At 44.0% G+C, this 21,768-nt stretch overlaps 1 protein-coding gene across 1 annotated transcript in view; it reads left to right on the top strand.

Moving 5' to 3' along the window:
- LOC112250872 (phosphatidylinositol 3-kinase regulatory subunit gamma) overlaps positions 1-21,768 on the top strand; it is a 293,219-nt gene that overhangs the window by 117,082 nt on the left and 154,369 nt on the right. The window contains exon 5 of the mRNA XM_042321581.1: positions 1,783-1,914. Coding sequence (XP_042177515.1) covers positions 1,783-1,914 — 132 coding nt within the window. The remainder of the gene's footprint in view (positions 1-1,782; positions 1,915-21,768) is intronic.

Genomic DNA, 21,768 nt, shown 5'->3' on the forward strand with positions numbered 1-21,768 from the left:
GTAGCAAGATATAAAGGAAGAGAGAAATTCCGGGAATGCGAAAGGCAGAGAATGATCCAGGCCCTCAGGACTCTATTTTCAGCTGGCGTTAATCCAGTACAATTGTCAAGCGCACACTAATTTGCAATATCTACCTGTTAAAGCCGGTGCTTCTTCGATTTTCAATCCCAGGATTGGTAATTTACCGGTTTTATATGAGCTCTTATAGTTCAACAGCAATGCGTCTGGTGTCTTTCTTATCCTGCCATGCATTAGCCAAGGAGCCTACCCATAAAAGGTTTCTAAATGGTCTACTCGTTTACTGTTGCTATCACTCGTTACTGTAGCCTATGCTATTTAATAAGCCGTAGTATCAATCCACAGTGGATGAGAATATTCCGTGCCCCCTGGCGAATTAAAGTTGATGATAATGCAAAGACCGTCAGAACATAAGACACGCTATTAAGCAATTGAACACCTTGATTGGCCAGTGAGTGGCCAAGCCCTCGTCACACCTACAACTTGTTTATTAATCAAAACCCAGCCCTTTCAAACTACCGCCAGCTATTGCTTTCATAATAATGGGGAGTGAGAGGGAAATGATGTGGGGATTTCTTGGTCCCAATCCCCTGTAGTCTGACTGGGCAGCAGTGGTGTAATGATGCTGGTTGAGGTCCCCAGAGCCTGTTCATTGGCTGTGATTAAACTGCCTCCCAGTCTTCATCCTGTCCTCATCCTCACAGTAGAGCCACTACTGTCAGCCATGAGAGGGCTGTCCTCATCCTGTCCTAATCCTCACAGAGATACACTGCCTTGAGAGGGATGTCTTCATCCAATCCTCACTCCTCATCCTATCCTCATCCTGTCCTCACTCCTCATCCTGTCCTCATCCTTACAGTAGAGCCATTACTATCAGCCATGAGAGGGCTGTCCTCATCCTATCTCATCCTCACAGAGAGTTAGTACTGTCAGTCAAACATAGTCAACCCCAGCATAGAAAAACAGTTAACCACACGTTGACTGTCACTAGCATGTGCCATGAAACATACATCCTTCGTTCCTCTGTCACTGAACACAGTGAAAATTAATATAATGGCTTGCCCTCTGTATGACTTTTCCACATGGAGGGGCAGGATCAGTGACTCCACAACACACCCACACACAAGCTACAGAACTGTTCTTGAATTATCATATTGTGTTGGAAGGGGGTCAGAAAGAGGTCACAGTGATATAAATTTACCTCTGGTTTAGTGGACCGTCATGATTGGAAAGTTTATTTGACAATTAGTTTTAGAGAAATCAATGCTTGTCCTCCAGTGTGTCACAGCTTGTCCTCCCCTAATGCAATGAACCTGATCACCCAGGACACACACACACACACACACACAAATATTATCTCTGTGACTGTTTTGTCTACATCCCGCTGGTTTAGGGCATTCTTTCTCTGTATGTAGTACATCTGGTAGGTTCTTTCTGTTTCTAACTGATATATGCCTGTTTCCCCAGAGCTAAATGCCCCTGACACTCCTTTGACTCATTTCATTACAGCTCAGAATACCATCCAGTGTCAGGCTGCTGCTGTACCAACACTTCTGTCTGTCTCCACTAGTACAGCTGAAAAATGAGCTGCCAGTCACACTTCATTGTTTTGTGTTCTCTTGTAAATTACATAGGATTGAAGAATTTGTGATTCTTAACACAAGTCTCTTTCTTGTACTCTCTTCCTCCCTCTCATACTCTCTTCCTCCCTCTCGTACTCTCTTCCGCCCTCTCATTCTCCCTCACTCCCTCCCTCCCTCTCAGACCCAGTCTCAGTGGATGTGGACCAGTATGAAGTGGCAGTGTTGTCTGATACTCTGAGGGGTTTCCTCCAGGACCTGCCCTCCCCCATCATCCCAGCTGTGGTCTACAGTGAACTGGTCTACACTGCCCAAGGTACAGTAACAGTACACTCACAATGGTAATGATTAACTAACATCAAACATCACAGTCCATAATCAGCTAGGACATATGGATACAACATAGATATGGTTTGCACAGACTTATTGCGGCTAGCCCATCACAAAGTTCTGCTGTCACTTGAAAGAAGGTTAAGTTATGAACAATTTTAACCCAGGATTAAAGGGATACTCCAGGAATGAGGTCCTTCCTCTACTCCACCAGAGTTAGATGAACTCGTGGATACTATTTGTATGTCTCTGTGTCCAGTATGAAAGAAGTTAGAGGTATTTTTGTGAGCCAATGCTAACTAGCATTAGCGCAATGACTGGCAGACTATGGCTATCTGCAAGAATGCTAGAAGATGTTAGCATATACCCATATACTTCCAGTCATTATGCTAACACTAGTTATGTTAGTTATGTTATGCTAGAGACATAACAATGGAATCCACAAGTTCATCAGACTCTGGGGAAGTAGATAAATGTCAAAATCCCAAAGTGTCCCTTTAACACTAGAACCGTCTGGTCTTTCTGCCTATAAGTATCTGCTAGAGAACGTTGCCTGGCGTCCCCTTTAGCATAACAGATGCAAACCAACCCGCAAATTGCAGCAAACATAAGCACCAATTCTTGATAAATTGTGCATAAACTATTATAAAGGATTAATTGTATGAAGAAATATTAGTGGAAATATACACATAAAAAGAAAATATACAATAGTAAAGGATATGTTTTGTGTAGTTCTATAAAGTCCTAGAAAGAATGTAGGCCTATAGCCTATTTTCATTTCTCTTACAATAAAAACATCTGTGTAGTCTATTTGATCAACTTTATTTGTAGATTCGATTAGTAATAGAGATATAGTAATTAATAAAGTCTAGTTACAGCTTCTTTTGACAAAGTTGAAACTAAAAAGATTATAAATTATATAACCAGCCAGGTGCACAAATGAAATTATCTGCTGTATTCCTATACAACAGCATGAACAATTGTAAAGGATGAATTGCATAAATAAATAGTATATTTTAATTTGAATTTTATTATGTTACTACATTTTTGCTTAGTAGCCAGAGCAATGCTGCCGCACGGACAGCACAGATATTCTTGGAAAAAGTTCCATTTGGAAATAGAGCTGCAACTTTTGAATTATGAGAGTTATTTGACAAAGGTAAGTGTAATAGAAACTGCAGAATATGCTCTGTCTGATACTATATATAAAATGTTTTACCTCCATGTGACTCTGAAGGAGGATTTGATAAAGTGATGATCCTTTCCTTGCATCTTTAAATGTAAATTACAAGATGCGCCCATCACTTCATATACAATTTGACAACTGATAGGCCTAATATTGTCACTCATCAGATTATAGTCAATTTAATATCGTCTATACTCTTATTATGTGTGAAATTAGTTTTGGTATAATTTAGGTGTCGTTTCGAAGGGCCAGCTGTGCAGGCTGACTGGCATCATTTGTTTCCTACTCATCGAGTTGGATAGTCAAGGATATGTTTTGCATTATTCTAAAGGCCTACTGTAACGCATTGCATGTTTTCATTTCCGTTACAGTAAATAAAATAGTCCTGTAACAGCTTATTTTTACAAAGTAAAACATAAAATGGTATAAACCCGCAAGGTGTGCGGTCAAATTATTAACATGAGAGATAACGCTGATAAATAGAGATATGGCTCCGGAGGGGAGAGCTGCCATTTTACAGGATCCGAACCAACTGTGCTATTTTATTAGTTTTTTCACATTGTTTGTAACTCCTTTGGTATATAATGTAGCTGCTTCCGTCTCTTATGACCGAAAATAGCTTTTAGACATCAGAACAGCGAATACTCACCTCGAACTGGACGAAGATTTCTTCTTTAATGAGACCAACATGAAGGATATACTGCTTTGTAGAGACAAGGCCTAAATCCCCATCATCAGCGTGAAGAAAAGACAGAGAAAAATGGGGAGGAGGGCGGGGTGCCTTGTAAGAATTCGCAGACGATTAGGTAAACCCCACTACCCTCGGTATGATTGGTCAACGTGCAATCATTGAAAAACAAACTGGACAAACTACGATCAAGACATTCCTAACAACGGGACATTAAAAAATGTAATATCTTATGTTTCACTGAGACTTAGCTGAACATCAACACAGATAATATAGATCTGGCTGGCTTGAGCGTGTTTCGGCAGGACAGAGCAGCTACGTCTGGTAAGATGAGGGGCGGGGTGTTTGTCTATTTGTCAATAACTGCTGGTGCGCGATGTCTAATATTAAAGAAGGCTCGAGGTATTGCTCTCCTGAGGTAGAATACCTCATGATAAGCTGTAAGACCACACTATCTATCAAGAGGGTTCTCATCTATATTATTAGTAGCCATTTATTTACCACCACGAACCGATGCTGGCACTAAGACCGCACACAACAAGCAGTATAAGGCCATAAGCAAACATGAAAATGCTCATCCAGAAGCGGCGCTCCTAGTGGCCGGGGACTTTAATGCCGGCAAACTTAAATCCGTTTTACCTCATTTCTACCAACATGTCACATGTGCAAGACCACCTTTACTCTACACACAGAGACGCATACAATGCTCTACCTCGCCCTCCATTTGGCAAATCTGACCATAATTCTGTCCTCCTGATTCCTGCTTACAAGCAAAAAATTTAAGCAGGAAGTGCCAGTGACTCACTCAATACGGAAGTGGTCAGATGACGCAGATGCTATACTACATGATTGTTTTGCTAGCACAGACTGGAATATGTTCCGGGATTCATGAGGAGTGTACCACCTCAGTCACCGGCTTCATCAATTAGTGCATCAACAACATCGTCCCAACAGTGACAGTACGTACATTTCCCAACCAGAAGCTATGGATTACAGGCAACATCTGCACCAAGCTACAGGCTAGAGCTGCTACTTTCAAGGAGTCTGGATGCTTATAAGAAATCCCACTATGCCCTCAGACGAACCATCAAACAAGCAAAACATTAATACAGGACTAAGATTGAATCCTACTACACCAGCTCTGACGCAAGTCGGATGTGGCAGGGCTTGAAAACTATTATGGACTATAAAGGGAAACCGTGAGCTGCCCAGTGACACGAGCCACACGGACAGCACAGATATTCTTGGAAAAAGTTCCATTTGGAAATAGAGCTGCAACTTTTGAATTATGAGAGTTATTTGACAAAGGTAAGTGTAATAGAAACTGCAGAATATGCTCTGTCTGATACTATATATAAAATGTTTTACCTCCATGTGACTCTGAAGGAGGATTTGATAAAGTGATGATCCTTTCCTTGCATCTTTAAATGTAAATTACAAGATGCGCCCATCACTTCATATACAATTTGACAACTGATAGGCCTAATATTGTCACTCATCAGATTATAGTCAATTTAATATCGTCTATACTCTTATTATGTGTGAAATTAGTTTTGGTATAATTTAGGTGTCGTTTCGAAGGGCCAGCTCTTGAAAACTATTATGGACTATAAAGGGAAACCGTGAGCTGCCCAGTGACACGAGCCAACCAGACGAGCTAAAAGCCTTTTATACTCGCTTCAAGGCAAGCAAAAATGAAGCATGTGTGAGAGCACCAGCTGTTCCGGACGACTGTGTGATCACGCTCTCCGTAGCCAATGTGAGCAAGACCTTTAAACAGGTCAACATCCACAAAGCCACAGGGCCAGACAGATTACCAGGACATGTACTCAAAGCAGGTGAGGGAGCAAGTGTCTTCACTGACATTTTCAACTTCTCCCTGGCTGATCCTCAACACTGGGGCCCCTCAGGGGTGTGTCCTTAGTCCCCTTCTGTACTCCCTGTTCACTCATGAATGTGTGGCCAAGCACGACTCCAACACCATCATTAAGTTTGCTGACGACACAACAGCCTGACCACCGACAACGATGAGTCCTGGCAGTGTGGTGCCAGGACAACAACCTCTCTCTCAATGTGAGCAAGACAAATGAGCTGATCATAGACTATAGGAAAAGGAGGACTGAACAGGCCCCCATTAAAGTGGGGGAAGCGGGTCGAGTGGAGTGGAGCGGGTCGAGAGATTCAAGCTCCATGGTGTCCACATCATCAACAAATTATCATGGTCCAGACACACCAAGACAGTCGTGAAGAGGGCACGACAACACCTTTTCCCCCTCAGGAGACTGAAAAGATTTGGCATGGGTCCCCAGAGCCTCAAAAAGTCCTATAGCTGCACAAAGGAGAGCATCCTGACCGGTTGCATCAACGCCTGGTAGGGCAACTGCTCGGCATCTGACCGTAAGGTGCTACAGAGGGTAGTGCGTACATCCCCAGTACATCACTGGGGCTGAGCTCCCTGCTATCCAGGACCTCTATACCAGGCGGTGTCAGAGGAAGGCCCATAAAATTGTCAAAGATTCCAGCCACCCAAGTCATAGTGTTCTCTCTGCTACTGCACGGCAAGCTGTACCAGAGTGCCAAGTCGTTGACCAAAAGGCTCCTGAACAGCCTCTACCCCCAATCCATAAGGGCTCCAGAGTGGTGCAGCGGTCCCTGGTTTGAATCCAGGCTGAATCACATCCGGCCGTGTTTGGGAGTCCCATAGGGCGGCGCACAATTGGGTCAGCGTCGTCCGGGTTTGGTCGGGGTACGCCATCATTGTAAATAAGAATTTGTTCTTAACTGACTTGCCTTGCCTAGTTAAATAAAGGTAAAATAATTCGATTTTTTTTTAAACACACATCCCGCTAATAAATAGAACCCTCCATTCAGGAGGAAAGTTATTTGAAGTCATGAACCATGATCACACCACATACGACTGATTCAGTGCATACTTCCATTGTGAGGTTAGCTCCTCCGTGGATAACAAAGCTATGAATTTGAGTCCTTCATACGTATCGCCACTACAATGGTGTAAGACACATTGCCTTGTAGTAAAACCACTACAGGCCCCCTTGGTATATAGCTTGAGGTCGGCATCGATTCTTATTGACACACGGTCATTGAAATGGAAATTATCTGATGATGTCAGACTCATTCTGAACAGGTTGCAGCCTACCAGGATACTTGGTTTTCTTGCCCTTGGCATGTACGCTTGTGCAAGCATAAATGCACATGCACAATGGAACCTTTAATGAGGATTTATACTAGGATCACTTAAGGGTTGGAGCAAAATACCGGGCTTGGTAAAGTTGAAAATAGACCCTGACGCCCCGTTGACTCTACAGCTACATTAATCACCAGTTTCTCCCCAGAGGTTCATAGGTCATTCCTGCAGTGTAGACTGTCCGAAGCTAGTGCCTTACTGCTGTAGACTTATCATGTAGTTATCCATTTAGGATAGTGCGCTAAGCAACATGCCGCTAGGTAGGATCGCCCTAGATATGCCATTAGACAAAATTCCATGATAGAATCATCTAGCCAAGACCATGGATGTATATATAATATAGTCCAATTAGATGATTAAGGTGTGGTCACTATATTTTGTACATCTTTTGTTTATGTTCCCCACACAACCATAAGTTAGCGCCACAATGCTCATTTGGGGAATAAATGTAATTACGTATTTCGTGAGTGTTGTGCGTTATTAACGTATGTCTAAGTTACTGCCTAGATCCACCAGCCTGGACAACAGGACGACGGTCCAGAACGACGATCCACAACCAGGCCATCCCATGGCCATTCTTGTGGTGGGTCTGCAGCTTTCAGAAATCCTGCCAGGTTAAACCACCAGAGGGGGGCTGTCATGATTATCCACAAACCAGGACACCCTATGGTCATGCTTGTGGTGGGTTGCAACTTGCAGAATCCTTCCAAGATTGAACCCACCAGGAGGGGACTGTCATGACTGTCCTCTGAGGATACAAATAGGTCAGCTCAGCAATGGATGACTTCAACCAGACCCCTCTGTGGGTGAGAGAAGAGGGAACTGGTGGGGGGTTGATAGCTATCGTGGAGAAATTACAAGATTATGTTATAATACTGTTATTACATCAAATGGTTGTTGTATGCAACAGAATAGGGTTCTTAGAACTCTATTGTGTCTGTGTGAACTGAGAGGAGGTTCTGAGACTTAACTCTAGCAACTGATTTATTATGGTCTTGTCCTCTCTGAGACAATAACGTCATCTCCCGAACAATCACTGGTACGGCTGATTAGCTGTCATAAGTAAAGTATCTATAAAAGTGAATTTAAGTGGGACCATTCTACTACTCTCTTCAAACCATTGTATTCTATTACTCTCATCACCACTGAGAACTATCGACATGGCTGGCTAGCTTCTCTTCAAATAATTATCTTCCAGCGCGAGTGGAAGCAGATTGAGTTCTGTAGTTCTGTTCAGGACTACACGACGGGTCGCCGGATGCCGGGCAACGGCAGAGGAGAGCAACAGTAGGAGACGGGAGGGGACCCCTTTTGGACAATCAGAGCCTTACAAGCGTGCCGCAAAATGGCCCAACAACCTTTCCAAGAAAGCATGGTTCTGACAGAAATCCACAAAGAAACAAGACATTTACGCGTAATTACAATCATGATTTCTTACTCCAAACGGGTGCAAAGTATATGATTACTTTGAGAGTAGTTTCTAAATGTACCAAGTATTATGTCTCTGTCTCTCGCTCTCTCCCTCTGTTTAAATGTATTAAGTGTGTATGTTTATCCTGTGTTACCATTTAGTTAGTAAATAAATAATTAAATCAATTTGTGTAGTACTGAATTATAAGTAAGGCTGGGGTTTTTGCAGATGAGGGAGGTTACGACTGTTCAGAATGAAGATACGAGGTTATGATTAATACGTTGACTGTTTTATGGATGTGATAGGTAAAGACCTTTGTGGTTTAATTCAGGAGATGGTAACTCTTTAAACAGCCACTCTCGTGGTGCCCCAGATTCCTAATGAGTTCATTGTTACATTATTAATTGAATCGGGTAACAATTAAACATAGTTAGTTGATTAGATAAATAACAGTCATCAGATTTATGAATGTAAAGTCACAACAAACATTTTAACAACCAAGATGCCATTTTCTGTAGGCTACGGCATTGACATGTTGGAACCAAAACTTGGCTTGGACATTTAGCTTACAACACCTTTAAACTGGTAGAAGATTCGGTCAGTGCCATTAGTGATGAGATGATACAGTGCACTGACTTGTGTGGGTGTGGGTCAGGTGTTCTTAATGGTTTGTATACTCAGTGTATAAATGACACCTGGTCCATTTATTTGTCCGAACCATTGGCTTTCTGGTTCTGGTCAATGGTCTAATGTCTCTGAGATGCAGGCTGTACAGTCGGCTTTGTTAACCTATGCTGTGTATAGTAATCATTAGAACTCAGCCTGTCCTTCCCGGGCTCTCTCTCTATATATATATATATACACAGTGGGGAGAACAAGTATTTGATACACTGCCGATTTTGCAGGTTTTCCTACTTACAAAGCATGTAGAGGTCTGTAATTTTTATCATATGTACACTTCAACTGTGAGAAATGGAATCTAAAAAAAAATCCCGAAAATCACATTGTATGATTTTTAAGTAATTAATTTGCATTTGATTGCATGACAAGTATTTGATACATCAGAAAAGCAGAACTTAATATTTGGTACAGAAACCTTTGTTTACAATTACAGAGATCATACGTTTCCTGTAGTTCTTGACCAGGTTTGCACACACTGCAGCAGGGATTTTGGCCCACTCCTCCATACAGACCTTCTCCAGATGCTTCAGGTTTCGGGGCTGTCGCTGGGCGAAATGGACTTTCAGCTCCCTCCAAAGATTTTCTATTGGGTTCAGGTCTGGAGACTGGCTAGGCCACTCCAGGACCTTGAGATGCTTCTTATGGAGCCACTCCTCAGTTGCCCTGGCTGTGTGTTTGGGGTCGTTGTCATGCTGGAAGACCCAGCCATGACCCATCTTCAATGTTCTTACTGAGGGAAGGAGGTTGTTGGCCAAGATCTCACGATACATGGCCCCATCCATCCTCCCCTCAATACGGTGCAGTCGTCCTGTCCCCTTTGCAGAAAAGCATCCCCAAAGAATGATGTTTCCACCTCCATGCTTCACGGTTGGGATGATGTTCTTGGGGTTGTACTCATCCTTGTTCTTCCTCCAAACACGGTGAGTGGAGTTTAGACCAAAATGCTCTATGTTTGTCTCTTCAGACCACATGACCTTCTCCCATTCCTCCTCTGGATCATCCAGATGGTCATTGGCAAACTTCAGACGGGCCTGGACATGCGCTGGCTTGAACAGGGGGACCTTGCCTGCGCTGCCGGATTTTAATCCATGACGGCGTAGTGTGTTATTAATGGTTTTCTTTGAGACTGTGGTCCCAGCTCTCTTCAGGTCATTGTCATTGACCAGGTCCTGCCGTGTAGTTCTGGGCTGATCCCTCACCTTCCTCATGATCATTGATGCCCCACGAGATGAGATCTTGCATGGAGCCCCAGACCGAGGGTGATTGACCGTCGTCTTGAACTTCTTCCATTTTCGAATAATTGCGCCAACAGTTGTTGCCTTCTCACCAAGCTGCTTGCCTATTGTCCTGTAGCCTATCCCAGCCTTGTGCAGGTCTACAATTTAACACTGATGTCCTTACACAGCTCTCTGGTCTTAGCCAGTGTGGAGAGGTTGGAGTCTGTTTGATTGAGTGTGTGGACAGATGTCTTTTATACAGGTAACGAGTTCAAACAGGTGCAGTTAATACCGGTAATGAGTGGAGAACAGGGGGGCTTCTTAAAGAAAACCTAACAGGTCTGTGCGAGACGGAATTCTTACTGGTTGGTAGGTGATCAAATACTTACGTCATGCAATAAAATGCAAATTAAATTACTTTAAATTATACAATGTGATTTTCTGGATTATTGTTTTAGATTCCGTCTCTCACAGTTGAAGTGTACCTATGATAAAAATTACAGACCTCTACATGCTTTGTAAGTAGGAAAACCTGCAAAATCGGCAGTGTATCAAATACTTGTTCTCCCCACTGTATATGACGATCGTCACCAATTCCCCAACCCACGTTACCTGCCCTCCCTTTCCTCCCAACCTCAGCTCCTTTCTCTGAATTTTTTTCTTCATTTTCTTGATCTGCATTACACCTAATCCCCTTCAATACCATCCCAAATCCCCCTATTGTGGATTCTGTCACACCTGCAAAGCCTCCTAAACCCATTTATATAAACCCTTCTCTCTGCGAGGTAGACCAACTGACCAGCCGGCGGGGAGGATCACGGTCAGTCTGACCGACCATGCGACTGACTGTGTAACCATAACTTCAGCCGTCTCCGGCCAAGTGTCTCAGTCTCATCCCTTTGTCAAATCAAATCAAATCAAATTTTATTTGTCACATACACATGGTTAGCAGATGTTAATGCGAGTGTAGCGGAATGCTTGTGCTTCTAGTTCCGACAATGCAGTAATAACCAACAAGTAATCTAACTAACAATTCCAAAAAACTACTGTCTTATACACAGAGTAAGGGGATAAAGAATATGTACATAAGGATATATGAATGAGTGATGGTACAGAGCAGCATAGGCAAGATACAGTAGATGATATCAAGTACAGTATATACATATGAGATGAGTATGTAAAGTGGCATAGTTAAAGTGGCTAGTGATACATGTATTACATAAGGATGCAGTCCTATGTATCTACGTATGCATATGAGATGAATAATGTAGGGTAAGTAACATTATATAAGGTAGCATTGTTTAAAGTGGCTAGTGATATATTTACATCATTTCCCATCAATTCCCATTATTAAAGTGGCTGGAGTAGAGTCAGTGTCATTGACAGTGTGTTGGCAGTAGCCACTCAATGTTAGTGGTGGCTGTTTAACAGTCTGATGGCCTTGAGATAGAAGCTGTTTTTCAGTCTCTCTTTGTGTCTGTCTGTCTCAGACAAGAGAAGTGGTCAGTCATTCTATTGGCATAATCCAGATTCAGATTGACCTCTCTAAGAACCCAGGGCAAAGGGCCAGCTTTCCACCAGACCATGCCCATCTGGACTGAACAAAGGTGGGTAGCTATAGTTAGGTAGCTAATGTATATACAGACTTCCAGGAAAGCCATTGGACCGGTCAGCTGTTCTAGCACCAGACCTGGGTTCAAATACATGTGTATTTGAATATTTGTTATTTAAATACTTATTTTCTGTGTATTTGAGTATTTTCAAATAATTTTCCATAAATAACCTATTTGAAGGTATTATCAAATACTTATTTTAAATATTATTTTCAAATACCTGGGTTCAGTGCATGGAAGTGTATTTGAGTCTGTGTATTTCCAAATACATTCCAATATTCAACTACTTGTACTCCCCCAAAAAAAAAAAAACCTAAATACTTATTTACATATGTTTTTGAAAATAATTGAAATACCCTACATAGTATTTGAACCCAGGTCTGCCTAGCACCCAGCTCTAACCCTCCCTTTCTCCCTCCTCCCTGGGCTGCCCAGTGTCCTTGTGCCCAGTAGGTCAGGTCCATATGGGAAGCCATTAGAACGGTCTGCAGCCCTATAGCACCCACGTCTACCCTCTTTCCTCCTTTCCGTCCGTCCTGCTTTCCTTCCATCCTCCGATTCTCCCGGGTCTGCCCCGGTGTCCAGTGTCCTAAGGGACAGATGGAAAGCCACTCGACCAATCAGTGGCACCCAAAGGTCCTCCCACCTTCCTCTGTGCCCATTCCCAGTGTCCAGTAGGTTCTCAGGGTCAGATGGACAGGCCAAGTTCTCAGCTTTGTCCTCTATTGAGCCAGGGTCAGATCATATTAATGAGGACCGAGGGGGACCCTGAAGACCGAGGGGACAGGGAAGGGCGATAACAGCTCCAGACGGGATGTGGATGAATTTTGGGGAGGGAGAGCAGGGGGTCTGGGTAGGTAGCGGTCATCGGCTGCGTCTGTGGTCTGAGGAGGCGAGACGAGAGAAGGTCAACACAGCTGACCTCTACCAGATCAGGCGGATTGGCCGACCATATATAATCTAACAGCTCTGACCGACACACAGCCCCCCGACACACACCTACACACAAACACACACCCTCCATCTCCACACATATGACCTGCCACCACCTCCTCCGTCACCTGTGCCCAAGCACCTGCCACTTTGCCCTCCCACTCTTCAAGTGCCCTTTTGGGTGGTGGTATAATTCTATATTTTTTGTATACAGTTTTTGTTGTTGTTCTGAAGCCACTTCCCCAAAGTTATTGTGACGTTGTCAAGTTTGCCACCCCCCACTCCTACACTGTCCTTTGGTCTGCCTGTACATGGCTCACGTGCGCCTGTTTCCAAGTCTGGGTACCCTTTTTACATTTTTAACACCTGCCCCATGAAAGGCATGTGCACGGCCCTGCTAACTTTTGACCCCTGACCCTAAGACACTTATCTAAAATAAGCACCCTTGGCCAGGCTTAACCAGACCAGCGCTAATGGCCCCAGGCATGGGTGGAACTCATTAAGAGAAAGGCCAGCCTCAGCCAGGCAACAAGAGCAGCTAACAGGAGAGTAGTCCTTATCACTAGACATGAGGTGCTCTATACTGAACACTTATGGTGCTGCATTATGCTCTGTCTGCAGCTAAAGTACAGACACACACACACACACACACCACTAAGGCTCAACTCAAACACTCATCCACTCTCAGCTAAAATTCACTATGTCAGTCAGGACAGACAGATTTACTGAGGTCATACTGCTGGTTGTGGGTTAAGTCCAGAGCACTTTGAGTTATTGGGATCAATCACAAACATGGGTTTTAACACTGAAAACCCTGTGAGCTCCAAATGCACCACTCTAATAGGTCAATGTGGATCACATTCTGCTACCTTCATGTAGATTATGTGTGAATGAAGATAGCTAGCTGCATTAGATTTTAGTACCTATTATGTAGTTAATACAGAGGTTCAATCAGTAAGTCTGGTCTGAATGGCTAGATCGCTTTAATTGAATTCAGTAAGCACAATGTAATTATCTTCGCTGGGCATAGTGGAATGTATATGTTAGTATTACAAACATTATAATCATCAGCACACAGGGCCAGATTAAGGCAGGGGTTTACCAGGGCTGAAGCCCTTGGGCCCCATAATAAAACAAATATATACAGTATATATTATATATACAGTGTATATTATATATGAAGTATATATTTATTTTGCAGCCGCCAACCACAGGAGGACTCAGGAGCCCGCTCTCAAGAAGGCTGCAGTTTATTAAGCAGCATGTGTGCCAAATATACAGCTTGTTGCATTGTGGCCATAAACATATAATCCATAGAACGGTTTGAAACCTCTTACCCTGTCAACTTGACTGTTGGGTGCACTAGCAATGCCTGCTAGGCCTAACTTGAATGGGAACTGCCATCTATGGATTATATTTCTTGAGATACGACAAGTAGCCTATGGCTTCATCATCAACTGGTCAGTCAGTGTGCCACTGGACATGTTATTTACTAGCTTACTGTAGCCTATAATACTGTATATATGTATAAACAGTGCCTTGCAAAAGTATTCATCCCCTTTGGCGTTTTTCCTATTTTGTGGCATTACAACCTGTAATTTAAATGGATTTTTATTTGGATTTCATGTAATGGACATACACAAAATAGTCCAAATTGGTTTAGTGAAATGAAAAAAAATAAAGAAATGGAAATGTTGTGCGTGCATATGTACAGTGCCTTGAGAAAGTATTCGGCCCCCTTGAACTTTGCGACCTTTTGCCACATTTCAGGCTTCAAACATAAAGATATAAAACTGTATTTTTTTGTGAAGAATCAACAACTAGTGGGACACAATCATGAAGTGGAACGACATTTATTGGATATTTCAAATTTTTTTAACAAATCAAAAACTGAAAAATTGGGCGTGCAAAATTAAAGTATGTGAAGTATGGTGGTGGCAGCATCATGCTGTGGGGATGTTTTTCATTGGCAGGGACTGTGAAACTGGTCAGAATTGAAGGAATGGTGCTAAATACAGGGAAATTCTTGAGGGAAACCTGTTTCAGTCTTCAAGAGATTTGAAACTGGGACGAAGGTTCAACTTCCAGCAGGACAATGACCCAAAGCATACTACTAAAGCAACACTCAAGTGGTTTAAGGGGAAACATTTAACTGTCTTGGAATGGCCTAGTCAAAGCCCATACCTCAATCCAATTACAATTACAATTACAAAGTATTGACTTTGGGGGGGTGAATAGTTAAGCGCGCTCAAGTTTTTGTCTTATTTCTTGTTTGTTTCACAATAAAAAAAATATGTTTAATCTTCAAAGTGGTAGGCATGTTGTGTAAATCAAATGATACAACCCCCCCAAAATCTATTTTAATTCCAGGTTGTAAGGCAGCAAAATAGGAAAAGATGCCACGGGGGGTGAAAACTTTCACATGCCACTGTGTATGTATATATATATATTACCTACTAATATTGCACAATCTGTGATTTCTTAATCCGGCCCTGTCAGCATACAGTAGTTTCATGTTTCTCCTCCTCTTTTACTATTAGCCATGTGCAGAATGTCATTCACCTACTAGCTTACAGCCTGTGAGCACAGCACAATAATGTAACTTCACCATGCTTGCTGATAACCAGATGTGTAAAGTAACTAATTGCAACTGCTCTCCTTACTGTAATTGAGTAGCTTTTCTGAGTACTTTTTTGAGTATTTTTCAAAGGTAGTCATTTTAGTCCTACTTTAGTAGAATTTCATGAAAGTAACACTACTTCTTTTTGAGTCTGATATTTCAGTACTCTTTCCACCCCTGGTAAGGGAGTTTGTGAATGAGGAAATTAGTGACAGAAAGTGGGAGGGAATGAGTGAATGAAGGAAAGAGGGTGAGTGGGTGAATGTCAGCTCCGCATAGAGCTACCCGCCATCTGGCTCCACTGATCATCCCTCAGAGACAAGGCCATACCCCAAACTATTTTAATATGTTGTCATATTTGCATTTTGTTTCTGTTGTTCATTCAGTTAAACCTGTTACTCGATTGAACTGAACATAAACAGTCAATTTCCAAAAGCACACAGTAAAGGTACATACCCACTGGGCACAGATGTCAGTTCAACGTCTAGTTTTGATTTACATTATGGTTGTGGTCAACCAACGTGAATTCAACATGAAATCAACAAAGAATGTAAACATGTTTTTGGATTTAGGTACAAAGTTGGGTGAAAAAAATACTAAATGTGGCCGAACGGCTCGATTGTCTTATGTAGCAAAATTTGAAATTGTGTTTCTTTCATCAAATCAAATTGTATTGGTTACATACACCTGATTAGCAGAAGTTATTGTGGGTGTAGTGAAATGCTTGTGCTTCTAGATCTGACAGTGCAGTAATATCTAACAAATAATATCTAACAAGTTATACAAGATATACCCAAAACACACAAATCTAAGTAGGAATGAATTAAGACTATATACATATGAACGAGCGATGTCAGAGCGGAACGGACTAAGATACAGTAGAACAGTATAAAGTACAGTATATACATATGAGATGAGTAATGCAAGATAGGTAAACATTAAATGACTAAGACACCGTAGAATATTATAAACTCAGCAAAAAATAAAACGGCCCTTTTTCAGGACCCTGTCTTTCAAAGATAATTGGTTAAAATCCAAATAACTTCACAGATCTTCATTATAAAGGGTTTAAACACGGTTTCCCATGCTTGTTCAATGAACCATAAACAATTAATGAACATGCACCTGTGGAACAGTCGTTAAGACACTAACGGCTTACAGACGGTCACCATAAGTTATGAAAACTTAGGACACTAAAGAGGCCTTTCTACTGACGATGAAAAAAAAACAAAAGAAAGATGCCCAGGGTCTCTGCTCATCTGTGTGAACGTGCCTTAGGCATGCTGCAAGGAGGCATGAGGACTGCAGATGTGTCCAGGGCAATAAATTGCAATGTCCATACTGTGAGATGCCTAAGACAGCACTACAGGGAGACAGGACAGACAGCTGATCGTCCTCACAGTGCAGACCACGTGTATCAACACCTGCACAGGATCGATACATCCGAACATCACACCTGCGGGACAGGCACAGGATGGTAATAATAACTGCCCGAGTTACACCAAGAACGCACAATCCCTCCATCAGTGCTCAGACTGTCCGCAATAGGCTGAGAGAGGCTGGACTGAGGGCTTGTAGGCCTGTTGTGAGGCAGGTCCTCACCAGACATCACTGGCAACAACGTCGCCTATGGGCACAAACCCACCGTCGTTGGACCAGACAGAACTGGCAAAAAGTGCTCTTCACTGACGAGTCATGGTTTTGTGTCACCAGGGGTGATGGTTGGATTTGAATTTTATCGTCCAAGGAATGAGCGTTACACCGGGGCCTGTACTCTGGAGCGGGATCGATTTAGTGGAGGGTCCGTCATGGTCTGGGGTGGTGTGTCACACCATCATCGGACTGAGCTTGTTGTCATTGCAGGCAATCTCAACGCTGTGCGTTACAGGGAAGACATCCTCCTCCCTCATGTGGTACCCTTCCTGCAGGCTCATCCTGACATGCCACCAGCCATACTGCTCGTTCTGTGCATGATTTCCTGCAAGACAGGAATGTCAGTGTTCTGCCAGGGCCAGCGAAGAGCCCGTATCTCAATCCCATTGAGCACGTCTGGGATCTGTTGGATCGGAAGGTGAGGGCTAGGGCCATTCCCCCCAGAAATATCCGGGAACTCCTCCGTACAGACCTTCTCCAGATCCTTCAGGTTGAGGGGCTGTCGCTGGGCAATATGGACTTTCAGCTCCCTCCAAAGATTTTCTATTGGGTTCAGGTCTGGAGACTGGCTAGACCACTCCAGGACCTTGAGATGCTTCTTACGGAGCCATTCCTTAGTTGCCCTGGCTGTGTGTTTCGGGTCGTTGTCATGCTGGAAGACCCAGCCACGACCCATCTTCAGTGCTCTTACTGAGGGAAGGAGGTTGTTGGCCAAGATCTCGCGATACATGGCCCCATCCATCCTCCCCTCAATACGGTGCAGTCGTCCTGTCCCCTTTGCAGAAAAGCATCCCCTAAGAATGATGTTTCCACTTCCATGCTTCACGGTTGGGATGGTATTCTTGGGGTTGTACTGATCCTTCTTCCTCCAAAGACGGCGAGTGGAGTTTAGACCAAAAAGTTATATTTTTGTCTCATCAGACCACATGACCTTCTCCCATTCCTCCTCTGGATCATCCAGATGGTCATTGGCAAACTTCAGACGGGCCTGGACATGCGCTGGCTTGAGCAGGGGGACCTTGCATGCGCTGCAGGATTTTAATCCATGACGGCGTAGTGTGTTACTAATGGTTTTCTTTGAGACTGTGGTCCCAGCTCTCTCCAGGTCCTGCCTGTAGTTCTGGGTTGATCCCTCACCTTCCTCGTGATCATTGAAGCCCCACGAGGTGAGATCTTGCATGGAGCCCCAGACAGAGGGTGATTGACCGTAGTCTTGAACTTCTTCCATTTTCTAATAATTGCGCCAACAGTTGTTGCCTTCTCACCAAGCTGCTTGCCTATTGTCCTGTAGCCCATCCCAGCCTTGTGCAGGTCTACAATTGTATCCCTGATGTCCTTACACAACTCTCTGGTCTTGGCCATTTTGGAGAGGTTGGAGTCTGTTTGATTGAGTGTGTGGACAGGTGTTTTATTTTTTATTTTTTTATTTCACCTTTATTTAACCAGGTAGGCCAGTTGAGAACAAGTTCTCATTTGCAACTGCGACCTGGCCAAGATAAAGCATAGCAGTGTGAGCAGACAACACAGAGTTACACATGGAATAAACAATTAACAAGTCAATAACACAGTAAAAAACAAAGGGGGGAGTCTATATACAATGTGTGCAAAAGGCATGAGGAGGTAGGCGAATAATTACAATTTTGCAGATTAACACTGGAGTGATAAATGATCAGATGGTCAAGTACAGGTAGAGATATTGGTGTGCAAAAGAGCAAGTAAATAAATAAAAACAGTATGGGGATGAGGTAGGTGAAAATGGGTGGGCTATTTACCAATAGACTATGTACAGCAGCAGCGATCGGTTAGCTGCTCAGATAGCTGATGTTTGAAGTTGGTGAGGGAGATAAAAGTCTCCAACTTCAGCGATTTTTGCAATTCGTTCCAGTCACAGGCAGCAGAGTACTGGAACGAAAGGCGGCCAAATGAGGTGTTGGCTTTAGGGATGATCAGTGAGATACACCTGCTGGAGCGCGTGCTACGGATGGGTGTTGCCATCGTGACCAGTGAACTGAGATAAGGCGGAGCTTTACCTAGCATGGACTTGTAGATGACCTGGAGCCAGTGGGTCTGGCGACGAATATGTAATGAGGGCCAGCCGACTAGAGCATACAGGTCGCAGTGGTGGGTGGTATAAGGTGCTTTAGTGACAAAACGGATGGCACTGTGATAGACTGCATCCAGTTTGCTGAGCAGAGTGTTGGAAGCCATTTTGTAGATGACATCGCCGAAGTCGAGGATCGGAAGGATAGTCAGTTTTACTAGGGTAAGCTTGGCGGCGTGAGTGAAGGAGGCTTTGTTACGGAATAGAAAGCCGACTCTTGATTTGATTTTCGATTGGAGATGTTTGATATGAGTCTGGAAGGAGAGTTTGCAGTCTAGCCAGACACCTAGGTACTTATAGATGTCCACATATTCAAGGTCGGAACCATCCAGGGTGGTGATGCTAGTCGGGCATGCGGGTGCAGGCAGCGATCGGTTGAAAAGCATGCATTTGGTTTTACTAGCGTTTAAGAGCAGTTGGAGGCCACGGAAGGAGTGTTGTATGGCATTGAAGCTTGTTTGGAGGTTGGATAGCACAGTGTCCAATGACGGGCCGAAAGTATATAGAATGGTGTCGTCTGCGTAGAGGTGGATCAGGGAATCGCCCGCAGCAAGAGCAACGTCATTGATATATACAGAGAAAAGAGTCGGCCCGAGAATTGAACCCTGTGGCACCCCCATAGAGACTGCCAGAGGACCGGACAGCATGCCCTCCGATTTGACACACTGAACTCTGTCTGCAAAGTAATTGGTGAACCAGGCAAGGCAGTCATCCGAAAAACCGAGGCTACTGAGTCTGCCGATAAGAATATGGTGATTGACAGAGTCGAAAGCCTTGGCAAGGTCAATGAAGACGGCTGCACAGTACTGTCTTTTATCGATGGCGGTTATGATATCGTTTAGTACCTTGAGTGTTGCTGAGGTGCACCCGTGACCGGCTCGGAAACCAGATTGCACAGCGGAGAAGGTACGGTGGGATTCGAGATGGTCAGTGACCTGTTTGTTGACTTGGCTTTCAAGACCTTAGATAGGCAGGGCAGGATGGATATAGGTCTGTAACAGTTTGGGTCCAGGGTGTCTCCCCCTTTGAAGAGGGGGATGACTGCGGCAGCTTTCAATCCTTGGGGATCTCAGACGATATGAAAGAGAGGTTGAACAGGCTGGTAATAGGGGTTGCGACAATGGCGGCGGAAAGTTTCAGAAATAGGGGGTCCAGATTGTCAAGCCCAGCTGATTTGTACGGGTCCAGGTTTTGCAGCTCTTTCAGAACATCTGCTATCTGGATTTGGGTAAAGGAGAACCTGGAGAGGCTTGGGCGAGGAGCTGCCGGGGGGGCAGAGCTGTTGGCCGAGGTTGGAGTAGCCAGGCGGAAGGCATGGCCAGCCGTTGAGAAATGCTTATTGAAGTTTTCGATAATCATGGATTTATCGGTGGTGACCGTGTTACCTAGCCTCAGTGCAGTGGGCAGCTGGGAGGAGGTGCTCTTGTTCTCCATGGACTTCACAGTGTCCCAGAACTTTTTGGAGTTGGAGCTACATGATGCAAACTTCTGCCTGAAGAAGCTGGCCTTAGCTTTCCTGACTGACTGCGTGTATTGGTTACGGACTTCCCTGAACAGTTGCATATCCCGGGGACTATTCGATGCTATTGCAGTCCGCCACAGGATGTTTTTGTGCTGGTCGAGGGCAGTCAGGTCTGGGGTGAACCAAGGACTGTATCTGTTCTTAGTTCTGCATTTTTGAACGGAGCATGCTTATCTAAAATGGTGAGGAAGTTACTTTTAAAGAATGACCAGGCATCCTCAACTGACGGGATGAGGTCAATGTCCTTCCAGGATACCCGGGCCAGGTCGATTAGAAAGGCCTGCTCACAGAAGTGTTTTAGGGAGCGTTTGACAGTGATGAGGGGTGGTCGTTTGACTGCGGCTCCGTAGCGGATACAGGCAATGAGGCAGTGATCGCTGAGATCCTGGTTGAAGACAGCGGAGGTGTATTTGGAGGGCCAGTTGGTCAGGATGACGTCTATGAGGGTGCCCTTGTTTACAGAGTTAGGGTTGTACCTGGTGGGTTCCTTGATGATTTGTGTGAGATTGAGGGCATCTAGCTTAGATTGTAGGACTGGCGGGGTGTTAAGCATATCCCAGTTTAGGTCACCTAACAGAACAAACTCTGAGGCTAGATGGGGGCGATCAATTCACAAATGGTGTCCAGGGCACAGCTGGGGGCTGAGGGGGTCGGTAGCAGGCGGCAACAGTGAGAGACTTATTTCTGGAGAGAGTAATTTTCAAAATTAGTAGTTCGAACTGTTTGGGTATGGACCTGGAAAGTATGACATTACTTTGCAGGCTATCTCTGCAGTAGACTGCAACTCCTCCCCCTTTAGCAGTTCTATCTTGACGGAAGATGTTATAGTTGGGTATGGAAATCTCTGAATTTTGGTGGCCTTCCTGAGCCAGGATTCAGACACAGCAAGGACATCAGGGTTAGCAGAGTGTGCTAGAGCAGTGAGTAAAACAAACTTAGGGAGGAGGCTTCTGATGTTGACATGCATGAAACCAAGGCTTTTTCGATCACAGAAGTCAGCAAATGAGGGT

The sequence above is a fragment of the Oncorhynchus tshawytscha genome, linkage group LG01, assembly GCF_018296145.1.
Source record: "Oncorhynchus tshawytscha isolate Ot180627B linkage group LG01, Otsh_v2.0, whole genome shotgun sequence".
NCBI classification, from domain to species: domain Eukaryota; kingdom Metazoa; phylum Chordata; class Actinopteri; order Salmoniformes; family Salmonidae; genus Oncorhynchus; species Oncorhynchus tshawytscha.